The sequence below is a fragment of the Malaclemys terrapin genome, chromosome 11 (assembly GCF_027887155.1).
Source record: "Malaclemys terrapin pileata isolate rMalTer1 chromosome 11, rMalTer1.hap1, whole genome shotgun sequence".
Classification (NCBI taxonomy): Eukaryota; Metazoa; Chordata; order Testudines; family Emydidae; genus Malaclemys; species Malaclemys terrapin.
In genome coordinates, this window is record NC_071515.1 from 8,033,698 (window position 1) to 8,059,172 (window position 25,475).

At 39.5% G+C, this 25,475-nt stretch overlaps 1 protein-coding gene across 4 annotated transcripts in view; it reads left to right on the forward strand.

Annotated features, from left to right (window-relative positions):
* Window positions 1-25,475, forward strand: part of TRAF3IP1 (TRAF3 interacting protein 1) — a 119,904-nt gene that overhangs the window by 10,719 nt on the left and 83,710 nt on the right. For 3 of the 4 annotated variants that reach the window (XM_054044073.1, XM_054044075.1, XM_054044074.1), the window contains exons 4-7: window positions 2,849-2,992; window positions 3,119-3,601; window positions 10,223-10,300; window positions 19,861-19,936. In XM_054044073.1, the coding sequence (XP_053900048.1) occupies window positions 2,849-2,992; window positions 3,119-3,601; window positions 10,223-10,300; window positions 19,861-19,936 (781 nt within the window). Of the gene's footprint in view, window positions 1-2,848; window positions 2,993-3,118; window positions 3,602-10,222; window positions 10,301-19,860; window positions 19,937-23,582; window positions 23,622-23,715; window positions 23,818-25,475 lie in introns of all 4 variants that reach the window. The other variant, XM_054044076.1, reaches the window with a different exon arrangement.

Here is a 25,475-nt window from a genome sequence, read left to right on the forward strand (position 1 = left end):
TAAAATTTGAGTTCTGCTTAGCTATACCTTAACCAATCATTTTGCTGAAATGTAACTAACCAATCCTAACATACTGTAACATGGTTATTTAACCAGTTATATTCCACCACCTTAATTGGTTTACACCCAACAAAATTAATTATACAGCAGACAGAAACAATTACAGAACCAGACAGAGACCATGCAAATAAACATACAAAAAAATACAGAAGTGAGGATTTCACAACTACATCTATACAGACATAAGGGTTTTCCAGCTGTGTCTATTGATAAGTGAGTTCTTACCAGACAGAAAACTATCAAACTAAATTTCCTGTTACAAGTTCTAAGCTCTTTCCTTTCTCTGTAGGTAGTAGGAATATCAGGACAGAATTGTATTTCTAACAGCCAATAGCACCTTATTTCCATGTGACTAGTTTGGAATGTGAGGATGTGACCGTTCACTTCCCAGTTTATGGCTGCCTCTGCTGCTTAGCCGAAGGCCTTAGCCTAAGAACCAGGCCTCAGACTGTTACAGAAGAGAAGGCCCTTACACATGCAGAAAGTGCTTTTGATTCTTTCTTTCTTTTATACCTCTATAACTACCTAACTGATAAGAATACACACAAATTCTTGAAGTCTGGGCCTTTACAGACAGGCCTGAGTATCTGTATCCTTACATTACTCAGTGAAGTCCTCTTCTGTAACTAAATTCCTTAATTTTTTTTTAGTTTGTCCTTTTGAAATCAAGGACCCTTGTTTATCCTTCCATTTAGTTTAAACTGAGTCATGGATATGACAAACTGTATGAAAACTCATCCACTATTTGTATTTACTCAATATATGAATTGTACTGTTGTGTTAACTGCAGTATAACATAACTAAAAGTACATATGGCCTGATCCTTAACTGATGTAAAGCATTGTAACTCCATGGAAATCAGTTGAGCTGTTTACATAAATTGAGGATCTGGCCTATAAACTTTGGCTATATCATCACCATATTAGGTGAACATGGAATACTCTTTGGTTTAATTACAACAGAATCCACAAGCATTTTCTAAGTATTAATTTCCAGATTTTCAGTGTACCATTGGGCCATTTATGCACCTAAATGAGTTGATGAGCATATCTTTAGGCACCTATTTTTCAAAATCTTTCAACCTTTTAAAATCACAAATGGAGGTTCTTACTGTAAAGAAGCCACTCTTTCCTCCAAGTATGCAAAAAAGTGGCAATGGAGACATTAGATCCCATATCTTAGTAACCTTGGAAACTGATGGGTTTTAAAACAACTGTTGCCTTTAATATAGCCTGTTGTATTCCTGTTTTTTGCTTATAGTCACTGTAGAGCTTTTGAAATAAGTCTAATCTTCTTGAGCTCTTTATCCACTGATGCCCTCCTTGATCATAGCCTCAGCCTGATCGGTGATCTGAACAAGAACAGATGGACAGATTCTGTTCTCCTGCAGAGTTCTTCCCTTTCATAAAAGAAAATACTGTATTAATGGTCCAAAACACTTGGGGTAATGATAGTGAAGTATTTAAGGACATTATTTATAAAACACTGTATTGTTTAAGGATTGTAATGAGGATGATTCAAATTGATTTTTTGGTAATCGAGTAGTTTTTGAAGTTCATATTGCATGTGAGCCCTTCCCATAGCTTTTCAATAAATCAATTGCGTTAGCTTCTTTCTTGTTTGAAATAAAGGAGGGAGAATCTAGGAAACAGGCTTTGGATTGCTTAGATAATGTTCTTGACCCCGAATTTCTTTGGGAATTTTTGACAAGATCCAATATCCTGAAAGTAGTCTCAGTTGACTGAGACTAATGGGGTTGAGATAATTATCCTATTGATTTTTATGATTGTGAAAATATCAAACTTGGTCTGTTGTGTGCAAAGGATCCTCTGGTCTCAAGACTGTTTAAATTAAGACTTTTAGTGCTAATCTCATGCTGTTTATTGTTTCTATAAATGAGGCCAATGTCACTAATGTTGTTCAGATTCTAGTGACTCAATGTGAAAACCCACAAAAATTCATCCTTCTCCAATTGTATACCAAGAGGGAATCAGAGGGGCCCGGGTGCCTGACTCCTCTGTACTGAGTTATCATGAGGGGCAAAAGCAGTTCCAGTGATCTTAAAAATCCAGTTCTCTTTCCGGAAGAGCAAGGTTGAGCAGAAAGGGTATGGTCACTTCAGTATATATACTCAGATCTTGGTATAACAGAACTCATGGTCATTGTTGTGCAGAAACTGAGACCTGACTTCAGCAGCCACCCAAATGGACTGGTAAAAATTGTTTGCTTAGTAGTTTTCAAAGCTGAATCAAATTTAATGGGACACTTGAGGACTTCTTTTAACATGGTCACTAAATTCGGTTTGAAGTCCTCCTCAGTATAGGTTTCCTAACCTTTTTTTAAAAAATGTTATCTTTAAAATGAAACAGTCTGTTGGTTAAAATGGAGCCACATCAGAGTATATCTAAATGTGGCATTGTAGGGTTAGGAATGTTTAACCCATGTAGCAGTCATAATATGGTAGATACTTTCAAAATAATCCACATTATTATTACAGATAAAAGGTAAAAGACCTAGTAATGAGACTAATTAGCATTGGAAACATGTAATATTAATAGAAAAAATCACAGAATATATGGATAGCTTTGGTGGATACAGTCAAATTATTAAAAAAGAGGCACAAGAAAGCAGTTGACTTAAATTGGTGTATTGTCTTTGAATGAAAGGAGTAGCATAAAACACATACGATTCCTTAAAAATCATCCTGGGAACTGCAGAATTAGAAATGCAGATTGCATTTAATAGAGTAACACAGGCTAATTTTCAGTGGATTTAATCTTCTCTACAGTTGTCCAGTGATGATGCTGTGAAGAGGGTGCTTGCTGGGGAGAAAGCTGATATCAAAGGAAAGCCACCATCTACTTCTAAATCTCAAGATAAAGAAAACAGAGAATCCAGGGCAGAAGAACAAAAAAGCCATAAGGATAAAGAGGTGGGCTTTGCTGCATTTCTGGGGGGAAAATGGACTACAACTAGAAATATTTTGGGGTGATAAATACTGTGTAATGGAACTGGCTTGTGCTATAGTTTAATATATTGCTTTCTACTCTATTTTTAGGGTAGAGGGGACAATGAAATAAAAGATAGAAGTACAAGCCGAGACAGAAAACCTAGAGAAGAGTTGAAAGAAGAAGAGAAGAAACAAAAAGAAAAGGAGAGAGACAAGCATAAAGATAATGAGGACAGGCACAAAGACCTTGAAGCGGACAATTTTAGAGAAGATGAAAAGCATGAAAGAGAGAGAAGCAAGAACAGAACCTCCAAACAAGGAAGAGAAACAGAAAAAAGTAGAGACAAAGAAAAAGGAGATGAGGAACGAGAAAAAGATCTGGAACGTGATAAAGGACAGGAGAAGGAAAGAAAAAATGAAGGAGGAAAAGAAAAGGAAAAATTGAAAGAAAGGGACAAAGAGAAGGGCAAGGACAAAGACCGTGAGAAAGACAGAGATAGGGGAAAAGAAAGAGAGAGGGACAGACGAAGGGAACGAGGCAAAGATGGGGAACGCTTGAAAGAACGAGGAATGGATAAAGCAGAAAAAAAGGTAAAACAAACACTCTTATGGAAAAAAGGCCCCTTACTAATGTGTGCTCTCAGCCCTGTGGTATTGATTAAGTCTGTGTCTTTATATCACGTTTGCACATATCTTCATCTGGCATTCTTGGTTGTCTGTGGTTAATTTAACGATTCTTAAGTGTCTTTGTTTTCACTAAGCAAAAACCTGCTTGCTTCATTAAATTAAAAGTAATGGAGACTCTTTCCTGTCTTCAAAATCCCTTTCCCCTCTCCCTTCTTTTTTTGTAGCAATTAACATGGATTGTGATTGCATGCACACATACACACTCTGCATACCTCCAGCTGAACGCTGCTTTGCAGAGGCAGCTCAAGGGGCTGTGGCGTGGATCCTGGATTCTGTTTATTCATGCTTAAAAAGACCGTGTCCTTTGTACTAGCCTTTACACAGCTTTTGTAAATGGCATCCAGCAAAGAGCATCTTGGAGCATATCAAAACCTTGAAGGTAGTGGAACCCCTTGCATCTCATTTGAAGCATTGTGTATTCTAGCTAAGAGGATCTTGGGCATCTGAGTACTGGAAGCGACCACATAACCAGCATCCTCCCTACAAATGGCAGCTGTTGAAAATATTTTTGTGATATATTGGAGTCCTTGTAGACAGTAGCAGCAGGGTCTCAGTGAAGAAACAGTCCTGCAACAGTTCAGATATGCAGAAGGAGGGGACTACTTTCTCTTTTGTGTAAAATGATTGCTGAGGGGGAAGGGCTATCATTATTAAACCACAAAACACAAACCACTAGCTGCCGCCTCTGATTTATAACATAATTTTTCTCTGGAAAGCTATTGCCCATTCTAGATTGTTTACTTCTGGTCCTCAGTCAAGAAATCTTTCAACTGCTACTACTGTGTCAGGGACAAAAATCTACTCCAGGTTGCTTCTTTGCTGGATCTGACAATGGTGACTGTCTTTACAGGCCTGACTCTCTTGAGCTGACTCTCTTCTCACCAATAAATCAGTCCATATAATTGCCAGTGGTAGATATCCTGATGTCGTCTGTGAAAAAACAAAATTTATGGCGAGAGTGGAGTAGATGGTGTAATAATTTTAAATCTCCAATGACACACCAACACCCTCTTGGAGTGCCATTAGAGGAAATGTTCCCTCTGACGTTTTTAAGTTTCTCCAGGAGGAATAACACATGGCAATGGTTTTCAGACTTTTTACTGACCTGATCCACCAACTGCATTTTGTCTTTTGCCACCCAGCATTGCATATATGCACCTTCCATCCCAGCACTGCAGCCCTGATCCCGGCCAGGTATGGAGGGATGCCTTAGAGGAGGTGGGGGATGGATAATGAGCCTGTCCTGCGCTCAGCCTGCAGAGGTGGCTCTTGTCTCATGGGGCTGGCTCTGTCGTCCAATGGTTACGCCACGTGTCAGGTTGCAGTGCTTGGGGCAGGGAGAAATGTACATTGGCCTAGGGCTCTGTGACCCATCTACAACCTTCCCACGACCCACTTATGGGTAGAGACCCCTTGTTTGAGAAACACGGACATATGGGACCATTAGCACTTAAATCCCCTAGTGGTAAAATAGCTGAATACTACTATGTGCTAGAAAGCCTTGATAACGTCAGGTCTTTGTGGAAATCCCACCTCCTCCGTGATACCTTACTTTGAGCCGTTAGGTTCTGTATTGTACTTCCTGATCATCAAATTGGCATTGCTTTTCTGAATGGCAGTAGGGCAGTTAGTATAGAAGCTTGGCCCGTTTGGCCTTTCTTGTGGCTGTCTGTCTTTAGACTTGATTGCTTGGTTCCAGCTTTGTTCTTGCTGGGAGTGCTGAAAGGAAGTCCACCAGCATCAAGCCATTTCCCTCCTACGGGGGTATTATGTCCAGCAGGATGTAAGGAACCAAAGGACATGAAAAGAATAAATTCCCTAAAATTACCTATATACCAATGTATATAAATACAGGAATTGTGGAAAATTTATACGGGGTGTGAAGGGACACAAGGAGAAATCTATGGTCGGCAGAGTTAAGAACAATAAGGAGTTTTTAAAAGTATATTAGGAACAAAAAGAATCCTAACAATAGTATTGATCCATTACTAGATGCCAATCAACATGGGTTTATGGAAACCAGATCCTGTCAAGCTAACTTGATAGATCTTTTTGATCCTATTACAAGTTTGGTTGATGAAAGTAATAGTGTTGATGTAATAGACTTCTGTAAATCATCTGACTTGTACCGCATGACATTTTGATTTAAAAACTATAATGAAATAAAGTCAACATGGTACACATTAAATTGCTTAAAAGCTGACTGATAGGTCTCAAAATGGGGAATCATCATCCAATATGTGTGTTTCTAGTGGGATCCCAGAGGAATTGGTTCTCACCGCTGTGCTATTTTATTACTGATAAAGTTTGCAGATGAGACAAATTGGGGAGAGGTAAATCATCATGAGGACGGGACACTGATACAGATTGTTTGCACCCAGGTTACCAAGCAATCCAGATCAAACAATATGGCATTTTAATATGGCTAAATGTGAATGTATACATCTAGGAACAAAGAATGCAGGCCATACTAACAAGATGAGGGACTCTATCCTGGGATGCAGTGACTCTGAAAAAGATTTGGGGATGGTAGTTGACGATGAGCTTCCAGTCTGAACATGAACATGAGCTTCCAGTCTGATGCTGTGGCCAAAAGGGCTAGTGCAATCCTTGGCTGCATAAACAGAGGAATCTCAATCTGGGGTAGAAAGGTTATTTTACTGCTATATTGGCAATGGTGCAGCTGCTGCTGGAATACTGTGTCCAGTGTGATGTCCACAATTCAAGAAGGATGTTGATAAATGTAAGAAGGTTCAGAGAAGGGCCACAAGAATGATTAAAAGTAGGACTGTCGATTAATCGCAGTTAATTCATGCGATTAACTCAAAAAATTAATGGCAGTTTTAATCATACTGTTGAACAATAGCATGCCAATTGAAATTTATTAAATATTTTGGATGTTTTTCTATATATATTGTATTCTGTGTTGTAATTGAAATCAAAATGTATATTATTTTGATTCTAAATATTTGCACTGTAATAATTATAAACAAAAATATTTTTCAATTCATCTCATACAAGTACTGTAGTGTGCAACCTCTTTGTTGTGAAAGTGCAACTTACAAATGTAGAAATTTTTTTGTTACATAACTGCAGGCAAAAACAAAACAATTTAAAACTTCAGAGCTTACAAGTCCACTCAGTCCTCCTTCTTGCTCAGCCAATCGCTCAGACAAACAAGTTTGCTTACATTTGCAGGAGATCATGCTGCACGCTTCTTGTTTATAATGTCACCAGAAAGTGAGAACAGGAATTTGCATGGCACTTTTGTAGCTGGCATTGCAAGGTATTTGTGCCAGATATGCTAAACATTCGTATGCCCCTTCATGCTTCAGCCACCATTTCAGAGGACATGCTTCTATGCTGATGACGCTTGCTAAAAAAAATGTGTTAATTACATTTGTGCTACAATTCTCCCCCAAGGAGTTCAATGTCCCTGCTCTGTTTTACTCACATTCTGCCATATATTTCATGTTATAGCAGTCTCAGATGATGACTCAGCACATGTTGTTCATTTTAAGAACACTTTCACTGCAGATTTCACAAAACGAAAAGAAGGTACAATGTGAGATTTCTAAAGATAGCTATAGTGCTTGACCCAGAGTTTAAGAATCATAGAATATCAGGGTTGGAAGGGACCTCAGGAGGTCATCTAGTCCAACCTCCTACTCAAAGCAGGACCAATTCCCAACTAAATCATCCCAGCCAGGGCTTTGTCAAGCCTGACCTTAAAAACCTTTAAGGAAGGAGATTCCACCACTTCCCTAGGTAACCCATTCCAGTGCTTCACCACCCTCCTAGTGAAAAAGTTTTTCCTAATATCCAACCTAAACCTCCCCCACTGCAACTTGAGACCATTACTCCTTGTTCTGTCATCTGGTACCATTGAGAACAGACTAGATCCAACCTCTTTGGAACCCCCTTTCAGGTAGTTGAAAGCAGCTATCAAATCCCCCCTCATTCTTCTCTTCTGCAGAGTAAACAATCCCAGTTCCCTCAGCCTCTCCTCATAAGTCATGTGCTCCAGCCCCTAATAATTTTTGTTGCCCTCCGCTGGACTTTTTCCAGTTTTTCCACATCCTTCTTGTAGTGTGGGGCCCAAATCTGGACACAGTACTCCAGATGAGGCCTCACCAATGTAGAATAGAGGGGAATGATCACGTCCCTCGATCTGCTGGCAATGCCCCTACTTATACAGCCCAAAATGCCATTAGCCTTCTTGGCAACAAGGGCACACTGCCAACTCATATCCAGCTTCTTGTCCACTGTAATCCCTAGGTCCTTTTCTGCAGAACTGCTACCTAGCCATTCGGTCCCTAGTCTGTAGCAGTGCATGGGGTTCTTCCATCTTAAGTGCAGGACTCTGCACTTATCCTTGTTGAACCTCATCAGGTTTCTTTTGGCCCAATCCTCTAATTTGTCTAGGTCCCTCTGTATCCTATCCCTACCCTCTAGTGTATCTATCACTCCTCCCAGTTTAGTGTAGAATCTGAAGTGCCTTCCAAAATCTGAGAGGCATGAGGTGAGCATGCTCTCAGAAGTCTTAAAAGAGCAACACTCTGATGCAGAAACTACAGGACCCAAACCATCAAAAAATAAAGCTGCTTTGGATTGTTATTGAGCATCAGCATGGATGTGTGTCCCCTGGAGTGGTGGTCGAAGAATGACGGGATATATGAATCTTTAGCGCATCTGGCACATAAATACCTTCCGACACCAGCTACAACAGTGCCATGCGAATGCCTGTTCTCACTTTCAGCTGACATTGTAAACAAGAAGTGGGCAGCATTATCTCCTGCAAATGTAAACAAACTTTGTTCGTCTGAGCGATTGACTGAACAAGAAGTAGGACTGAGTGGACTTGCAGGTTCTAAAATTTTACTGAGTTTTATTTTTGAATGCAGTTTTTTTGGTACATAAATCTACATTTGTAAGTTTCATGATAAAAAGATTGCACTACAGTAGTTGTATTAGGTGAATTAAAAAATACTATTTCTTTTGTTTTTTATAGTGCAAATACTTGTAATGAAAAATAAATATAAAGTGAGCTGTATGAATTGCTGTACATTTTGTATTCTGTGTTGTAATTGAAATCAATATATTTGAAAATGTAGAAAACATACACAAATATTTAAATAAATGGTATTCTGTTATTGTTTAACATTGTGATTAATTGCAATTAATTTTTTGAATCGCTTGACAGCCCTAATTAAAAGATTAGAAAACATGCCTTATAGTAATAGACTCGTGGAGTTCAATCTATTTAGCACTTAACAAAGAGAAGGTTAAGAGGTGACTTGATTACAGTCTATAAGTACCTATAGGGGAACAAATATTTAATAATGGGCTCTTCAATCATAGAATCATAGACTAGACTCATAGAATAGCAGGGTTGGAAGGGACCTCAGGAGGTCATCTAGTCCAACCCCCTGCTCAAAGCAGGACCAATTCCCAACTAAATCATCCCAGCCAGGGCTTTGTCAAGCCTGACCTTAAAAACCTCTGAGGAAGGAGATTACACCACCTCCCTAGGTAACCCATGAAGAATGGGTTCTAGCAGAAAAAGGTATAATATGATCCAGTGAGTGGAAGTTGAAGCTAGACAAATTCAGACCGGAAATAAGGGGTACATATTTAACAGTGAGGGTAACTAATCATTGGAACAATTTACCAAGGGTCGTGGTGGATTCTCCCTCACTGGCAACTTTTAAATCAAGATTATTATTTTTTCCTAAAAAAATCTGCTCTAGGAATTAATTTGGGGAAATCCTCTGGCCTGCCTTCTATAAGAACTCAGGTGATCACAGTGGTCCTATTTGGCCTTGGAATCTATGAATCTGTAACTGATCACACGCTTGTTAGTTCTCTCTCAGACAAGGGACATATTCCCAGTCATTGCTCCCTGCACGTGGTCTTCTCTTGTCTAGAACTCGTAACGTCTTAAGTTCCATCTCCTCATTGTTTTTCACTTCATCACTCAAGTTGAGGCTTTCTGGATGCTGGGTCCTGCTAACTTTCTCTAAATCTTTCCTAGCTTCTGTTTTTCTTCCGGTGCTTGCCATTTGCCAATAGTGACTCCAGATTAGGGGACATCTGGAGTGTGAGGACAGGTTAATTTTTGTGTGAGAGAAGATAATTTACAGATACATATCCCCCCCAATCTGGAGGATTCTTTTCCCTCTGGGATTGCTCAGAAAAGGTGACATCTTAAAAGGTTTACTTGTTTGTTATCAGTGGAAGCCTACTTGGGTGTATGGTGCCATCTGAGGTTTTTATACAGGCTCTGCACTCCACCAAAACTCCACCATCAGAGAACTCCCTTTGTCCTAAGGGTGACCCTTACACCACTAATTGCTACTGGATAACAGTTAAAAGACCGATAAGAAACTTGCCTCATTATTACACTCAGCATTACTGTATATTGATTTTTATCATCAAGGTTTTTCCTTTCAGTGGCTTAATGTAGGTCATATATTGATATTAAGTATCTCAGTGGTTGGATATATAGCAGCTGTTTCTCTTCAGTCCACAGGATCTGAGGATACTTTAGCTAAGAAAACAGAGAAATCTTCTAAAGACACCAAGACTGAGCCAGATAAAGAGGTAAGTATTGCAAAGCAATACAAAAGCACAATCAAGCTGGCTATTTAAAGTTTTAGAATATATTAACTCATACTGAGCTCTGGGAGTTTGCAGTGGAGCTGGAACAATTTTTATAGTTGGGAGCTGAGAGCCATTGAACCAAAGTGTAAACTCTGTATATAATGGAAACCACTTTAAGCCAGGGGGTGCGGCAGCGCCCCTAGTTCTAGCACCTATGGGAGTCTGTTACCTGAGGATTGCTGTGACAATTTAAAAAAAAATTGTTTTAGATTAATATAAAGTTGTGGGATGCTAAAGCAGGTATATCACTCTGGGCCTAGTTTTGGGGATGCTCCAGCGTCCAAGAAGCTGGCTTTTTAATGAGAGTCAGTCGCTGATGGGGTGTCATTGGTGCTAAGGACTCAGGTGCCTTCTTACAGCCAACAGATTCTCCTGTGACATAGTGGCAATGGGGAAACCTTCAACTAAACTGATGTTTGGAGTCGAACCTGCTTGGAATCCAGTTTAGTTGACCTTCGGGCTTTCTTAAAAGGGCCAATGTGCAGTTACTTTTCTTTCCATTGTCACCTTCAGTGGCACCCGTTGCTCTTTTGCAGTCTATCCACCATCCATGATGATGTGCTAGAATTGGATGAAGAGGAAATAGGTTGTGATATCAGCCAAGTGGTCATAACTGAACAGAAGCTGCAGAGCCTCTGTAGCTTCTGTTGATATCACTGTGTCTGCATCTGTTGGCTCCTGATGACTGCAGGCAGTTTTGGGAGTTTTAGAGATGAGACTAAAATATTTTTGTAAAGCAGTAGAGACTAGAAAAAAATTTAAAATAGTAGGTAAGATGCCAAGTCTAGCAGGAATCTCTGTAGGAGTCTGTGGACTACTCACATCATCATGGCTTCTACTTTTCCATTAGATGACAAATTTTTATAGACATTCTTTGACTAAAATCAAACCAGACATTTTAAAATATTGGCACTTGGGCTGAGAGCTTATGCACTAGTTTTAAATTTGAAGCTAATTGTTATAGCCAAGTTAAACTTCCTGCAAATGGGGTTTCTAGTGGAAATTCTGAGCCTGATCCCAAACTAGAGCAGTGCTCTTGGGCACCACAACAATGTACTTGTATCAGAGGAGTAGCTGTGTTAGTCTGGATCTGTAAAAAGCGACGAAGAGTCCTGTGGCAAAGGTGCTAACTTTTAGACTAACAGAAGTATTGGAGCATAAGCTTTCGTGGGTGAATATACCCACTTCATCAGACAAGTGGGTACTTACCCACGAAAGCTTATGCTCCAATACTTCTGTTAGTCTATCAGGTGCCACAGGACAACAGGGTACTAGAGCAGTAAAGTTCCACTTCCTGTCGTAAGTGCTTTCTGGAATTATTCTAGATCATTTTGGTTTATTACCTTCACTTTAGATGACATGCTTCTCCTTCACTCACGTGCAGAATAGAAGACATTGCGTTGTCTACAGTTGATTAAAACATGCACTGTAGACCCATGCATGAGAAATGGTCACCTCACTGGATTGGGGGGGAAGAGAGTGGAATGAAAATGTTCCTAATGAATCCCTAGAATCAAAGAATTAAGATACTCTCTCACAGTGTTTTGGAAGAAATTTCAAAAATGAAATAAACGAGAAAAGCATCTTACTAGACTGGGACTAATCCTCATATCGCACTAGCAGTACACTAATGTAGTTCCATTAACTTCCATGGAGTTGCTCCTGATTTAAACTGCTGTTACTCCATATATGCATTTTGAAACAACCCTTATGTAGAGGGAGTGGTAAGTGTTTAGTTTGATTCACAACGGTCTTCGCTTGTCAAGATACTTGTGGCTGTGCTGCTCATACTTCATCCATAATGATTTTTTGATATAGCATGATGTAAGACATAACATGATAAAAGTATCTTTTATTTGACATGTAGAGTAAGTTGCATTGCTGCCAGTTTTAAACCCCTAATTATGACAATAGAAACTTAATGTTGGCATGCATTACTGCTGTTGACTTGTCTGTATAGGAGAAACTGTTTCCAGGCCTTCTACTCATATATCTTTTTATATCAATATTACACACACACAGCTACGTTCAAGCAGTCAAAAGTTAGGAAATGCCAGAATTAAGGGGCCAGTGCAGCCTTACTTTGGCTCCCTTTTGTGCGTGCATTGTTATAGCCTTTAATTACCTACTAATTTTTCCATGTGACCCCTTCCACCTTTAGTACACAGGATAGACTGCTCCAGGTTGTGCAGTGAAGGAGACTGCTGTTTGTAGGAATCCTACCTCATTTGTTGCAGAAGTTGGAAGGCGTGTAGTGAGTGAGGCAGGGGATGGCAAGAAGAGAAAAAACCATCTCATAGTAAAGATGGTTGAATGCTGCCCTGGAGAATTGGATTCTATCCCTACCTCTGCCAGAGAGTTCCTATGTGATGCTGGGCAAGTCACTTAAACCAAAATGTTCACAGGTGATTACTAACTTTGTGTTTCTCATTTTCTGGGTATCCAATCTGAGACACTTGGAGTGTGATTTGTGGAAATGTTGGGCATTCAGCTGCAATTGAGGCCAATGGGAATGGTGGCTGAATACATAAATTGCTACATAATGTACATATATATTTATGCTCTGAAAAATTAGGTTTTAGTAGTCTCATATTGGGCACCCAAAGTTAGTGGATATTTTTGATCTTAGTCTCTCTCTATCTCAGCTACCCATCTGTAAAATGGGGAACCATCACCTCACAGGGGTGTTGTGAAGATAAATGAACATTTGTGAAGCACTTAGATACTATGGTGATGAGTGCCACAGAAAAGCCCATGAAGAAGAAAATAATTCTGTATTGGAGCAGTGTTTGAATAATGTGAAGTGAATAAGGTCTGGGGCCACACAAAGAGGGGAAAACAAAATATTGAATAGGGGCTCATTAATTAAGCCCCATCCATCTGTGCACTGAAAGAGGCAGGGGTTCTATGGGAAAGCAGTGTGTGATCATGTACAGAAAGCCTATATATCGTAATGCATATGCATGGGCAGCCTTAATTCTTGCACTTCCTCACTTTTGAATGTTTAGACTTTGCAACCTTTGTTATGTTCTTTTAATGTAGTGGTGGTTTATTAGACACCTGAAAATGACACACACAAAGCAAACTGAAGAAAAAAATCCATCATATGGCATCATATTGACACCCACCAAACGCATGATTGGAACATTTAGGTCAGTAGTTCTCAAACTTTTATACTGGTGACCCCTTTCACATAGCAAGCTTCTGAGTTGACACCCCCCCCTTATAAATTAAAAACACTTTTTTAATATATTTAACACCATTATAAATGCTGGATGCAAAGCAGGGTTTGGGGTGGAGGCTGACAGCTCGCGACCCCCCCCATGTAATAATCTTGTGACCCCCTGAGGGGTCATGACCCTCCCAGTTTGAGAACCCCTGATTTAGGTCCTCCAAACAGACCTCTGCCACTTGACACAGAGAACTCCCTTAGTTCCTCCTCTATGTGGATCAGACACTGCAGGGGGTTGCAATACATATTTTGCCAGTGGGTTTCACAGATATTTGTTGACCATGGAGGAATGGTGAGACTCAGTAATCTTGGGTGCCATTCTAGCCTGCGGAGGACAGTGTACTCTTGTGGTCATAGACCCTTTTGCCTGCTCTCCTTCTCCCTTCCAACTTGTTTCTGTACCAGTTCTTTTTCCCCATTCCTGGCTCGTCACCTCCTTGACTATCCCGTCCCAGTCTCCACTCCTTATACTTCTTGTCTTAGTCCCAGTCTCCTTGTGCATCCTTAGTCTCTGGCTCCTCATCTGTTCTGTTCTCCTTTCACCCACACTGGTTCCAATTCCGTGTCTCCCTCTCTGGGCTCTTCATCCACCCTCAATCTATACCACCACACACCTGGCTCATCGTCCCAATCTCTTTGCCCAGCCAGTCACCTTTTTCTCTCCCCACACTCCAGATCTGTTTCCACTCCTGGCTCCCAGTCATTTTCTCTCTCCCCTCCCACCTTTAGTTTGAGTTTTACCAGGCTTCTTGTCCCAATCTACTCCTTTCCCTCTATCTGGTCTGGCTCCTGTCCCTTCTGCATTCAAGTCAGGCACCTTCCTGTTCTTTTCTGACTGGGCACCAGCAGAGGGGATATTGAAAGTGCAGGAGAGACAGGCTCCCTGCTCTCAATTCTGATGCCTGCAGTGTTTCAAGCTGAATAGTTTGAGTACTACATTTAAGAAAGCTTTGTTCATTTAGAAGTCTATCTTAACACTTTTAATGTATACTGTCTCTTAGACCTCAGTTTGCTAACCATGCTTGTTTGAGATTAGACTTCTAGACTAGATTTTGTGTGTGCTTCTCTCTTCTCAGAATTTGTAATATTCCTCTTGCTATTTATCTCCAGAAGTCTGAGCACTGGGCAAATGCCTTTAAATTCTTGCATATTCTTTATTAAAGAAAATCTGTTCTGTCACCAGCAAGTTGTGATGTCCTGTATCCATAATACATTTTCTAAAATGAATGTAAAGGTAGTCTGAACAAAAACGAACAGGAAGCATTCGGATAATATCGCATGCAATCTTCAGTGTGTGTTGGAAAATGGATGCCTGCTGGTTATTGCTTATCACCTTGTTTGTGATCAGAGAAAGTAAAATTGTGTTTTGTATGCTCTTGGTCCAGATTAAGTGAGTAGTTTTGTTCTCAAGTGGGCACTTCCATAGCATGACTGACTTTTTAGATCATAAAGATAACTTCGAGACTTGTGACAAAAGCCAGGGGACTCAGGCCTTAGGCAGACCTTCTGAAGCATATGGTGTTGTTTATGGGGAAAGTGGCTACAGAAGAAGATGGACAGGATGTCAGTTAACCCTAAGGCAAAACACATTGAAAAGGTCTGTCCTGTTTTACAGACGACTGTTGAAACTTTTGGCTGTAGCATTTTCTAATATCCTGTCACTTTTGGCCACATCTATAGTGTCTGTTGTTTATTGCTACACAAGCTATGTTGCTCTGGAACTGGTCATTTGTAACATCCTTTAAGTCACATCTAATGACATTCTTTCAGAGGAGAATTTCTACGTGGAAATGATCTGGAATATATATTTAAACAATTTTACTGAATCAAAGAAAGCAGCTACTCTGAGAGGGACAAATGCAGTAGTTCCACAGAGCTTTGTTTAGGAGTTTTTCATAAATATTAAAGTTCCAAATGACTATTTTTTGATGGTGTCACTTATTCACGCTCCATTCATATAATGGAAGTCATACATTAAAGTATACAATTTGCCAGCCAAAATTCTCTGTCCTAGGACATTCCTTTGTGGCTGAGGGGGTTAGCTAGCATTAGCCAAAGTTGGTGGGACATCTCTTTACAGCCTACAGACCTCAGGTTACCAGGAAAAAAATAAGAAACTGACTTACTTGGAAATATCATACTGTCAAAATTACACAAGTTATAAGGACCTTGACAAATATAGATCTTTCTCTGTTGCTGTCATGCATCTCAAATGGTCAATAAATGGTGGCTGTTATTAAAAAAAACGTTGATTCAGAATAATGACAACTGTTTTAGAAGCAAATAATGGGAATATGAAAGGTTGGAGAAAGATTCAGGGCACTTTCCAAGGGAGATACACGTCTACCCCAATATAACGCGATCCGATGTAACACGAATTCAGATATAACGTGGTAAAGCAGTGCTCCGGGGCGGTGGAGCTGCGCACTCCAGTGGTTCAAAGCAAGTTTGATATAACGAGGTTTCACCTATAACACTGTAAGATTTTTTTGACTCCTGAGGACAGCGTTATCTCGGGGTAGAGGTGTAGTAGCTCCCAGTGCATTGGAAATTAGCTGTATTTCAAGCATTTACTGTTCACTTAACACAGAGGTACATTCATTCAGAGAATGTGCTAAATGGTTTATATTGATATGCAGACATGAACAAAGCCTGGGTATATATTTAAAAAACAATCATAGCAATGTTGTTCTAATTAGGCTAGCAGTACCCTTTGGAGGATTCTGGGGGAATGGGTGAATTATAATTACTCCCGAGAATAGGAATGCTGAAGGGTTTTTTTTAATGTAGTGTCCAGTCTGTCGGACTTGATGATTTATAGGGGGAGAAGGGGGAATAACAAACTGCTAATATCTTACAATACGTGTATGAGTTGTATATCCTTTCTTTTGAGTGGGAGATGCATTTTTCCATAATGGCCAGTGAGTAATATGAGAAGTCCAGTAAGTAGACATTGGTCCAATTTATATCCCCGTGAGACCCTGAATACTAGGGAGCAAATATTAACTTATTTTCCTCCCAGGTTATAAAGGCATATTCTCAGTATATTACTCTTGTCCTTGAGTTCCCGGTTAACTACTTAGCCTTCAGACCACTTAGGAGTATAAAATCACTAAGCCAATGATTGGATCCTGAACACATCTTGTGTCCAGCGGTGTTCTAACTTCTGCCCATGCCATTACTTTTGGCATGAGTCTTCTGTGTATCGGTGACTTGTGAGGGGCAGTGGAGCTCAAAGGAAGGGCTGGTCATTGACACAGGATTTTCATAATGTCCCTGCATTAACTGTCCCATTAATGCAGTGGTTGAACAGCATTGCCCATGTGGATCTGAAGAGGGATTTAAAAGCAAAAGTGTCAGAGTATCTCTCTGGAGCATATTCTCCTTGTGATATGCTAGATTTCCAATAATGAGCATTACATTTGTGCCTCTTACCACATAAATACGGCTATCCAAAGGGTATAGCTGCTGATACTGGAGGCCTGATTAGCAGATTTAGATGGAGCACAGATTTTAACCTTCCCAAACAAATACAAGTAAGACCTCACAAAATTTGCAAGTATTTGTACTTACTACTTGGGCTAAATCTTAAATTAATTTTTCCAGTCTAGTTTGAAATTGACTGTAAAGTAAAAATTGTTGTAATGACTCCATTAGTGACTGCTCTTTAAAGTCTCAGAGCCTCTGAATTTGTTAGAGAACAGAATTAACACTTTTTTTTTTTTTTAATCTCCCTTTGGAAAAAGTCAGATTGTAAACATGTGGTCTTTCTATTTTTGTACATTACCATAGTGATAAAAATTAGCTATTATTTTGCACCTGTTGCCATGGTGCACGTGTTCTACAAAAATGTAAACCCATGCTTTCACTCCCTACCTGACATTAATAAATCACTAACCCAGCTCTGTTAGAAGCTTCTCCACCTATTCTCAACTTCTTCCCCACCTGTGCTAATAATTGCATCACCAAAAGTCATGAGAATGCTTGACCAGACCAGATGTGCCCCAAAGGCTCTCAATCCAGATTTTGCTGGACTGCTAGGTTTTATTTTGCCTCTTGCATAATGTTATGAATGTAAAAAGATGGTAGTAATTAAAATAAACCACTTCATTATTAACTTCACTTTTGTTTTGTAGTAGTTTTATTTTTCAGTAAATCTCAATACTTCCTAAAGAGTGAAACCAAAACATTTCCTATCTTGCTACCGGTAAAATAATCTAATGAATAAATGTTTATCAAAACCAGTTGCTTTATTCAATATCACCTGTTGTTCATTTTGTGTAGTGACTTTCTGTCTGTAATATCTGTATGTTCTTGTTTTATTTCAAGTCTTCTGAAATTCTGAAGGCAGAGGTATGCGCCTTAGTATTTTTGGTGCATATTTTACTTTAGTTTTTGAATGGCTCAATCTCACTTGCCCATAGATTGCTTGCTTGCCCATAGGATGCCTGTAGTGAGCTCCTGCAAAGAGTTGAAACAATCACATAATTGTAACCACCATTTAAAAATAATTATTTTTCAGTTTTGTGTTAGGAGAAAATCCATAAATTCTCTCTATGGTCTGCATTCTTAATTCCTGTTGTGCTCATTAACATTACTAGCACATAATGGGGAAAATATGCCCTCAAAAAGCAAATTTACAGACCCTCCTCTAGCAGGTAATCTTCACCTTCTTGATGTTAACAGTGTCTCAAATTATTATCAATGGGGTGCGCTGTCTCCATGCTTTCTTAGAAATTGATTCTAGCATTGTTGTGAATAGGAATATAGAGTAGTTTGGTAAGCATACTTTTCCTTTCTTTCTCCTATATTTCATTTAATGTCATACATGTCTTTTATGGTGAGCGTTTTCCTTAACGCATGGGTAGGCGTTCTATAGCCATGTATTTCAGATATCACAGATGTAAGAAATATTATTGTGTGCTGTTTAGCTTAGAGCAGTGTTCAGATTTGAGGAGGTATCAAAGAATTTTTTAATAACCATATAGAAATTATCAAGGTATGAGTCTCATTCATATCATGAGAATATGCATTATCAGTAGGGTTGGCAGTTATTCTTGGATGCAGAAGACATGCGTTGTTAATTCATAGACGCATTCAAAAGTCAGATGAGGGGGAAATCCTGAGAGGTGCTAAACATATTTCAGGATTTGGACCAAGATGCTGAGATATATAAAGGTATAGAGAATATGGGAAAAATAAAACTGCATTCTATAATAATCACTAGTATGCTCTCACCTCATACTGTTCAATTTTGGTCACTACATCTTAAAAATGATGTAGACAAAATAGGAAAGTTCTGTAAAAGGGCAGTGAAACTGATTAGCGGTATGTTGGATGACACTAATAATAGTAAAAAGAAGAACAGGAGTACTTGTGGCACCTTAGATGCATCCGAAGAAGTGGGCTGTAGTCCACGAAAGCTTATGCTCTAATAAATTTGTTAGTCTCTAAGGTGCCACAAGTACTCCTGTTCTTCTTTTTGCGGATACAGACTAACACGGCTGTTACTCTGAAACTAATAATAGTGAAAGCTACTGGGTGTTCTGTTCCCTCTGTGCCATGCTATAAGAACAAGGGAGCCATGGTTAAATGATGAGCTAATATCCATCATTAGGCTCATCATTCAACCTGCAAGTGAGCAGAAGTCTTCACAGCAATTCAAAGACACCTTTTTTTTTTTTTTTTTGAGCAGGGGGATATGACAAAATAGTACTTGTCTGAAGACCTGTCTTTTTCCAGTCTACCCCACATTTGGCTTTGGAGTAAAGTTTTTGTATGGTATGATCTCCCCTCCCCTGCCTGAATCTTCTGCTAGAGCGGAAGGAAGCCACCTTATACCTCATACAGAGACCTTCTTTGGGGCAGTTGAGCCCCATCTAGTATATCTGCTGCAGTAGTGGGAGTGGCAGGCCCCTAGGGCACCCACTCCTACAGTGGCTGACTTCCCCCAGATTGTCTTAACACTAACAATCACTCCAAGACCAGCAGTGGCACTGGAACAGTCTTTCTGCAGACTGGGAAGACATCTCTGCGTTGGGTACGCTTAGTTCACATTTGTGAGGTTATCTCTTGAAACCGTGAAGGCTAAAAACTTCAGTTGTTTTAAAACAAAAAAGGTAAGAAACTGCATTAATCTAGGAAAGTTTCCTGCCTGCCCTGTGCAAGTAGATTTTGCTAGCCCTGATTTTATTTATACATGTGTGTGGATCTGTCTATATGAATGAAATCTAACTTATATTAACGTGGGTTGTTCTTTTTTTTAAAGAGTGGAAGTCCTGCAAGAATACCAAGGCAGTCTTCAACAAAGGGACCCAGGCAACGAGTCAAACCCGGAGCAGAAGGTAACTGGAAAGCATTTTTCTTTGTCTATTAAATATGTTTGAGAGATTATAAATGTATGGTATTCCTATTAAAGTCTCTTTGTTTACTATTTTATGCAAAACATGTATTTATAAATCCAAATGGCAATTTTTTGCATAGATTGTGTAAGTAGATATCTCCTAGAACTGGAAGGGACCTTGAAAGGTCATTGAGTCCAGTCCCCTGCCTTCACAGCAGGACCAAGTACCGTCGCTGACAGATTTTTGCCCCAGATCCCTGGGTTTAGCAGGCCCATGCTCAAACCACTGAGCTCTCCTATTCGATCATGACTTATGATCTCTAGGAAGTCTGGAAACTTTAATTTTTTTCTATCACAAAGGATGCTTCTTGATGCTTCATAAGCTATCAGGAGTAGACAAATATTTCCTTTAAAATTCTGTATAAGTGTATGTGTGTGGGTGTGCACATGCTATGGCAAAGTTGTCCATTTTTCAGCAAGTATGTATAGCTAAGTATCTAGAATTTCCTTTTGAATATGAAATCCTTGAGGGCAAAAGATTTTGAAAGACTTAAACTCGAAATATTTATTATAGGATGCCCTTCACCATGGTACCTGGGTGCCTTTGCAAAGGTCTCAATAATGAGACAAAACATGATGCTTCCCTGCGACTTTTAAACTGATCACTTTGACTAGGAACCCAGCATTTCATAATTTTATCAGTTGGTAAGACCTAGAGATAGAAGTGTATCTTTAAACTCTTTCTGAGAGCAGCCAGGGTCATATTTACATTTATTTTGGGAGAGAGTAAATTCCAGAAGAGTGGGCCTGTAGTTAAGACTGTCCTTTCTCCAATACCTACAAGTCTTCGCCTCCGAAACATGGAGTTCCAGATTTGTGCATGAAAATTGGTTAGGTGCTTTTTTGGCAATGACAAGGTGGTTGATAAGATAAATTGAGCATAATCCATAGTAACCAATAACTTAATTTCACCTTGCAGCAATTTGATAGACAGCCCAGAAAGTAGAAGACGGGTTTGATATGCTTTTATGAGTTCACCACATTCAGAAGATGGTTGGATGAATTCTGGACTAGACAGGATTTTTGTGGTTGCTTTTGCTTACAGTTTCAGTCCTGAGAGGTGCAGAAGCATTGGTGACTGTAACACAACCCATATCTGACAGGATGGGACACAGTCTCTTCAATGATCACAAGTGATCAATGTAATCTGCAAGCCTAGCAATATTGAGGAGTCAAGTGGGATCGCTAGACTGCAGACCATGTTGATGATTAGGGAAGATGCCCCCAATTATTGGAACAGATATATTTTGATAGGTTCTCTAAGTGCTTTCCTCAAACTCTCTGCATAAGCTCAGGCTTGTCGGATTGAGTTTCAGGTAGCTTTTTTCATTCTGGTCTGTTTCTGCCTTGGGGCTTGTCTAGGGGGTCTGAGTCAGAGAAGGATAGGGAGCTAGGTGTCGTCAGTACACTGCTGACTTTGTATCATAGAATCATAGAATATCAGGGTTGGAAGGGACCTCAGGAGGTCATTTAGTCCAACCCCCTGCTCAAAGCAGAACCAATCCCAAACTAAATAATCCCAGCCAGGCCTTCGTCAAGACAGGCCTTAAAAACTTCTAAGGAAGGAGATTCCACCACCTCCCTAGGTAACCCATTCCAGTGCTTCATCACCCTCCTAGTGAAATAGTGTTTCCCAATATCCAACCTAGACCTCCCGCACTACAACTTGAGACCATTGCTCCTTTGTTCTGTCATCTGCCACCACTGAGAACAGCCGAGCTCCATCCTCTTTGGAACCCCCCTTCAGGTAGTTGAAAGCAGCTATCAAATCCCCGCAGTATCCCCTATTATTTCTCACAATGGCTTCACCTAGAAGTTGAGGAAAAAAGGGGGAATGGTACTGAACGTTGTGGGATGCCACTTCTGCGAGCCTCTGATTAGGAGGAGCTAGTCGTTCATTTGCTCTCTGGAAACAAACAGAAAGGAACGAGCAGGGTCAAGCTGAGGCCTGGCAGCTGTCCGTTTCCCTGAGAAGATGGGAAGGAATGAGGGGAGTATAACAGCAACGGGATGTGGTTTGGAATTGTGGCAGGATTATGGAGGATGCTGTTGCACCATTGACTGCACCTTGGGCTTTCCTTGGTTTTAACATCGTTGCACGCATTATGCTCAGAAGCAAGGTGCACTCTGGAGTTTCCCAGTTTTAGTGGAATTGAAGTAGAGCTTCAATGGATGCCATCATATTTTTGACATTTGTGTATTATCTTGTCATTTGATTAAATACAAATACTGGCAAATGGCTAGTATTCAGACACAAATCTAATCTGAATCAAAGAATTTTCACATTGCTAGCATGGATAGGCCATGCTGTTGTGGCATATGCAGGAAGAAGCTAGATCTCTGTGCCACAGACACCTGACCTATACTAAACCAGTTTAAACCAAAGTTTAGAAAGTCATGTGTTTCTGTTTCTTTTCTCATTTTTGCTGGTTCCCTTACCCAAAGTGGCTGTTGTTATGGATGTCAAATGTCTTCTGTGTCAGAACTCTTGTGCTCTGAAACCACAGTATTCAATGATCAGTTTAATGCTGTGATCTTAGAAAAACGTAAGAAATACTCTTACTTTGCAAGTAAATCACATTGTTTAAGGCACTTCCCTTATTGCAGAAGCAGGCACCAGCATTAGGAAAGAGCATTAGTACATCATCAGATTCTTAGCATACATGCTTGAATGGTTTCATTCACATTTGTCATCTTCTGGGTGTTATATGGAAAGTCACAGTGCTGTGAAGGAAAGGAAGCTGTAGCAAACAACTGTGTGCTTATTGTGACATTTGATATTCCACCTTTCTCTCATTTCAAATATGATTTTTAAGTGAAATGTAGTACCATAGTGAGTGAAAATTAACTTTGTATACCAAGGTGAATTATATGAAAAAAGAAAACTATCACTATTATAAAATTACTTCTGCGCCTTCTCCAAAAAGCCCCATGGATAAATCAAGAAGAAAATCTTCAAAGAGACTCTCCTGGGTTTCCTGCTTTAGTGTAATGTTGGGATCAAGTATAGCTAATCAAACTTTAGCTATGATTTGGTTCATACCTAACTCGTTAACAAGAAAAAAAATGAGTACATGTGAAAAGTGCCCACTTTGACAGCGTGCAAATTGAAGTCATCTGTGGGACAGATACAGATGGGGCAAGCAGCACCGTAAGCTTTTCCCTTGCCGCTCTGCCAGCATACCACGACTGTATTTGAAAAGATCAGTGAGTAAAGTTGTAGTAGTCTCCAACTTTCAGTCCTTGGCCTCTGTCCTGAGACGGTCCAAGTTATCAGTTGTGGCAGTGGTTCTGTGATGGCCACCCTTGCCCATTAGGAAGTGGACTGAGACCACCAATCCGTTCATATGACTAGACAATTTAAGTTACTGTATGGGGATCCGTTTGAATCCCTACAGACCATAGCAGACTTGAGCCTGATACCAACTCTCTGTCTCTGTTGCCACATTCCCCTTCTAAGAATTTCTCTTTATCTCCTTAGACCATATTTAAGTGAAGATTTTAGTCTTTTTAGTTAATTCTAGCTAAGCCTAGGAACAGCTGTCCTTACTTTGCAAAAATGTAACCTATCTTGTTTATCTTTCAAGGTTCTTCATTCCAGCTGATTAGGTCACCACCTGCAGTTAGTAAGTGCATTAGATATGGTATTTGTACACCATTTGAGTCTATAAAATTTCGTTTAAAATATCCTAAATTCTTCTCTCATAACTTTCATGTCAGGAAGAAAGGAATCTAAAAACAGTGCAGCTAGTGTCTCAACTGAAAAAAAGCTTAGCCCTTCATATATGAAAGCCAGGAAGGACACTATAGTGAAACAGCTAGGTAAGCGGCAATCCTGTCCATTAACCATGTCTCATGTTTTGGTACGTTAGTTGGCATTTCCATATTCTATGCTTTTTTCCCCTTCCTTCATTTTAACTGTTTAATATAGATTGTACTTTTCTCACCATTTTTGAACACTTTAAAGATTTAACACTATTCACATTGGTCGCAGCAGCAATAATTCTGATTTTTACATTAATTTAGATACTTGCATTGATGTTAAAAGGTGAATTTTCACTTTCTTCCTATACCTGGTTTTTAAAAAGATAAGAAATACTGCTGAAAAAGACTCTGTTTAAGCAAATGAGATGTTTAGTTCTCCACATCCCTTAGTTTTGGCCTGGAATATTCTTGCTGTTCCAGCTTTTGTGCAGATTGCTAATCATGGTGTACCATTGAGACCACTTTGTTTGTGTACTGAACTCAAATCCCCTATGTTCAGAAACTGATCCCAAGCTAGTTTGGTTCCGAGGTGTGTCAGGTGAAAAGCTAACATGTTACATCAGAGCATGGGAACAACATTGAAAAGTACTCAAGCACCTGGTAGGATTTCCAAAAGTGCCCATGTGCCTTAGACCCATTCGTTTCCTGTGTTAATGTCTGTTGCAAATTATTTTGTGGGTTTTGGAAGTTTGTCAGGGGGCTCAGAGCTTTGAATGTTTTTTTTTTTAGTGTTAAATCTAAAAGAAATAATGCCAGGAAGAAAAGAGGCTTGCATTGCAACTAGACCTGCAGAGGCAGGCATTGTGTTAATAAAACTGAAATGGAAACTATGGGAACCTTTCCAGCTTAATGAATACTCGCTAATTATAACCGATTATACCATATTTTGCCGATCATTATTAAGAATAAATTTTCAATATTGTTGCCATTTAACATTTTTTAAAATTATCCTGTGTAGTTAAATATTAAATCTACTGTCATCCAAGTTACCAGTGACGAGCTATTTTCACTGTTGTAATATGTCTTGTAGTAAAACTAATTGCATAGCAATGCAAATATTAGGTTAATCTATAAATTATATGTTGCAGTTGTCAGTGATTTTTAAATAACTCCTTCCATTAAATCAGTTGTGATTTTTGATCTATAATTATCTTTAACAGAGCATGTGAAAAGCCTTCCTTTTAAAAAAGAATGAATATTTTTGTTTCATAACATTGTTTCACTAAAGCATTTAGTCCTTATGTAAAGAAAATACTAGCTTTTGTGCAAGTGCTAGGAGTTACAAATTTAAAGCCTCTTTGCTTGTGTACCCATGTCAAAAATAAGATTTTATAAAGTAATATAGAAACACATGCTTTATATTGGGAGAGCAGAAAAGATGGAAGCTTATGAATTTTAAATTAAAAACATTTGTGAAATGTCAGTGGATCCACAGCCATATATGCATGATCATCAAGATTGTCATCTTGCCTACCCAGAAGGCAGCAAAAGTACTCCAGCTTTGTGGTTTGAAAATGTGAAGAATGAACATATGGTAGGATTACCAGGTAAAACTGCGCACCGCAGCGGCCCTCCTACTCGTCGCGGCGTAGCCCCCGCGGCTCTCATTGCCGGCGACGGCCGGTGTATGCTAGGTAGCTTGTGAGCACATTACATAATGCAGCAACTGATTCTGAAATGTTTGGGAGTATGTCCCTCATGTGTATAGTACATAT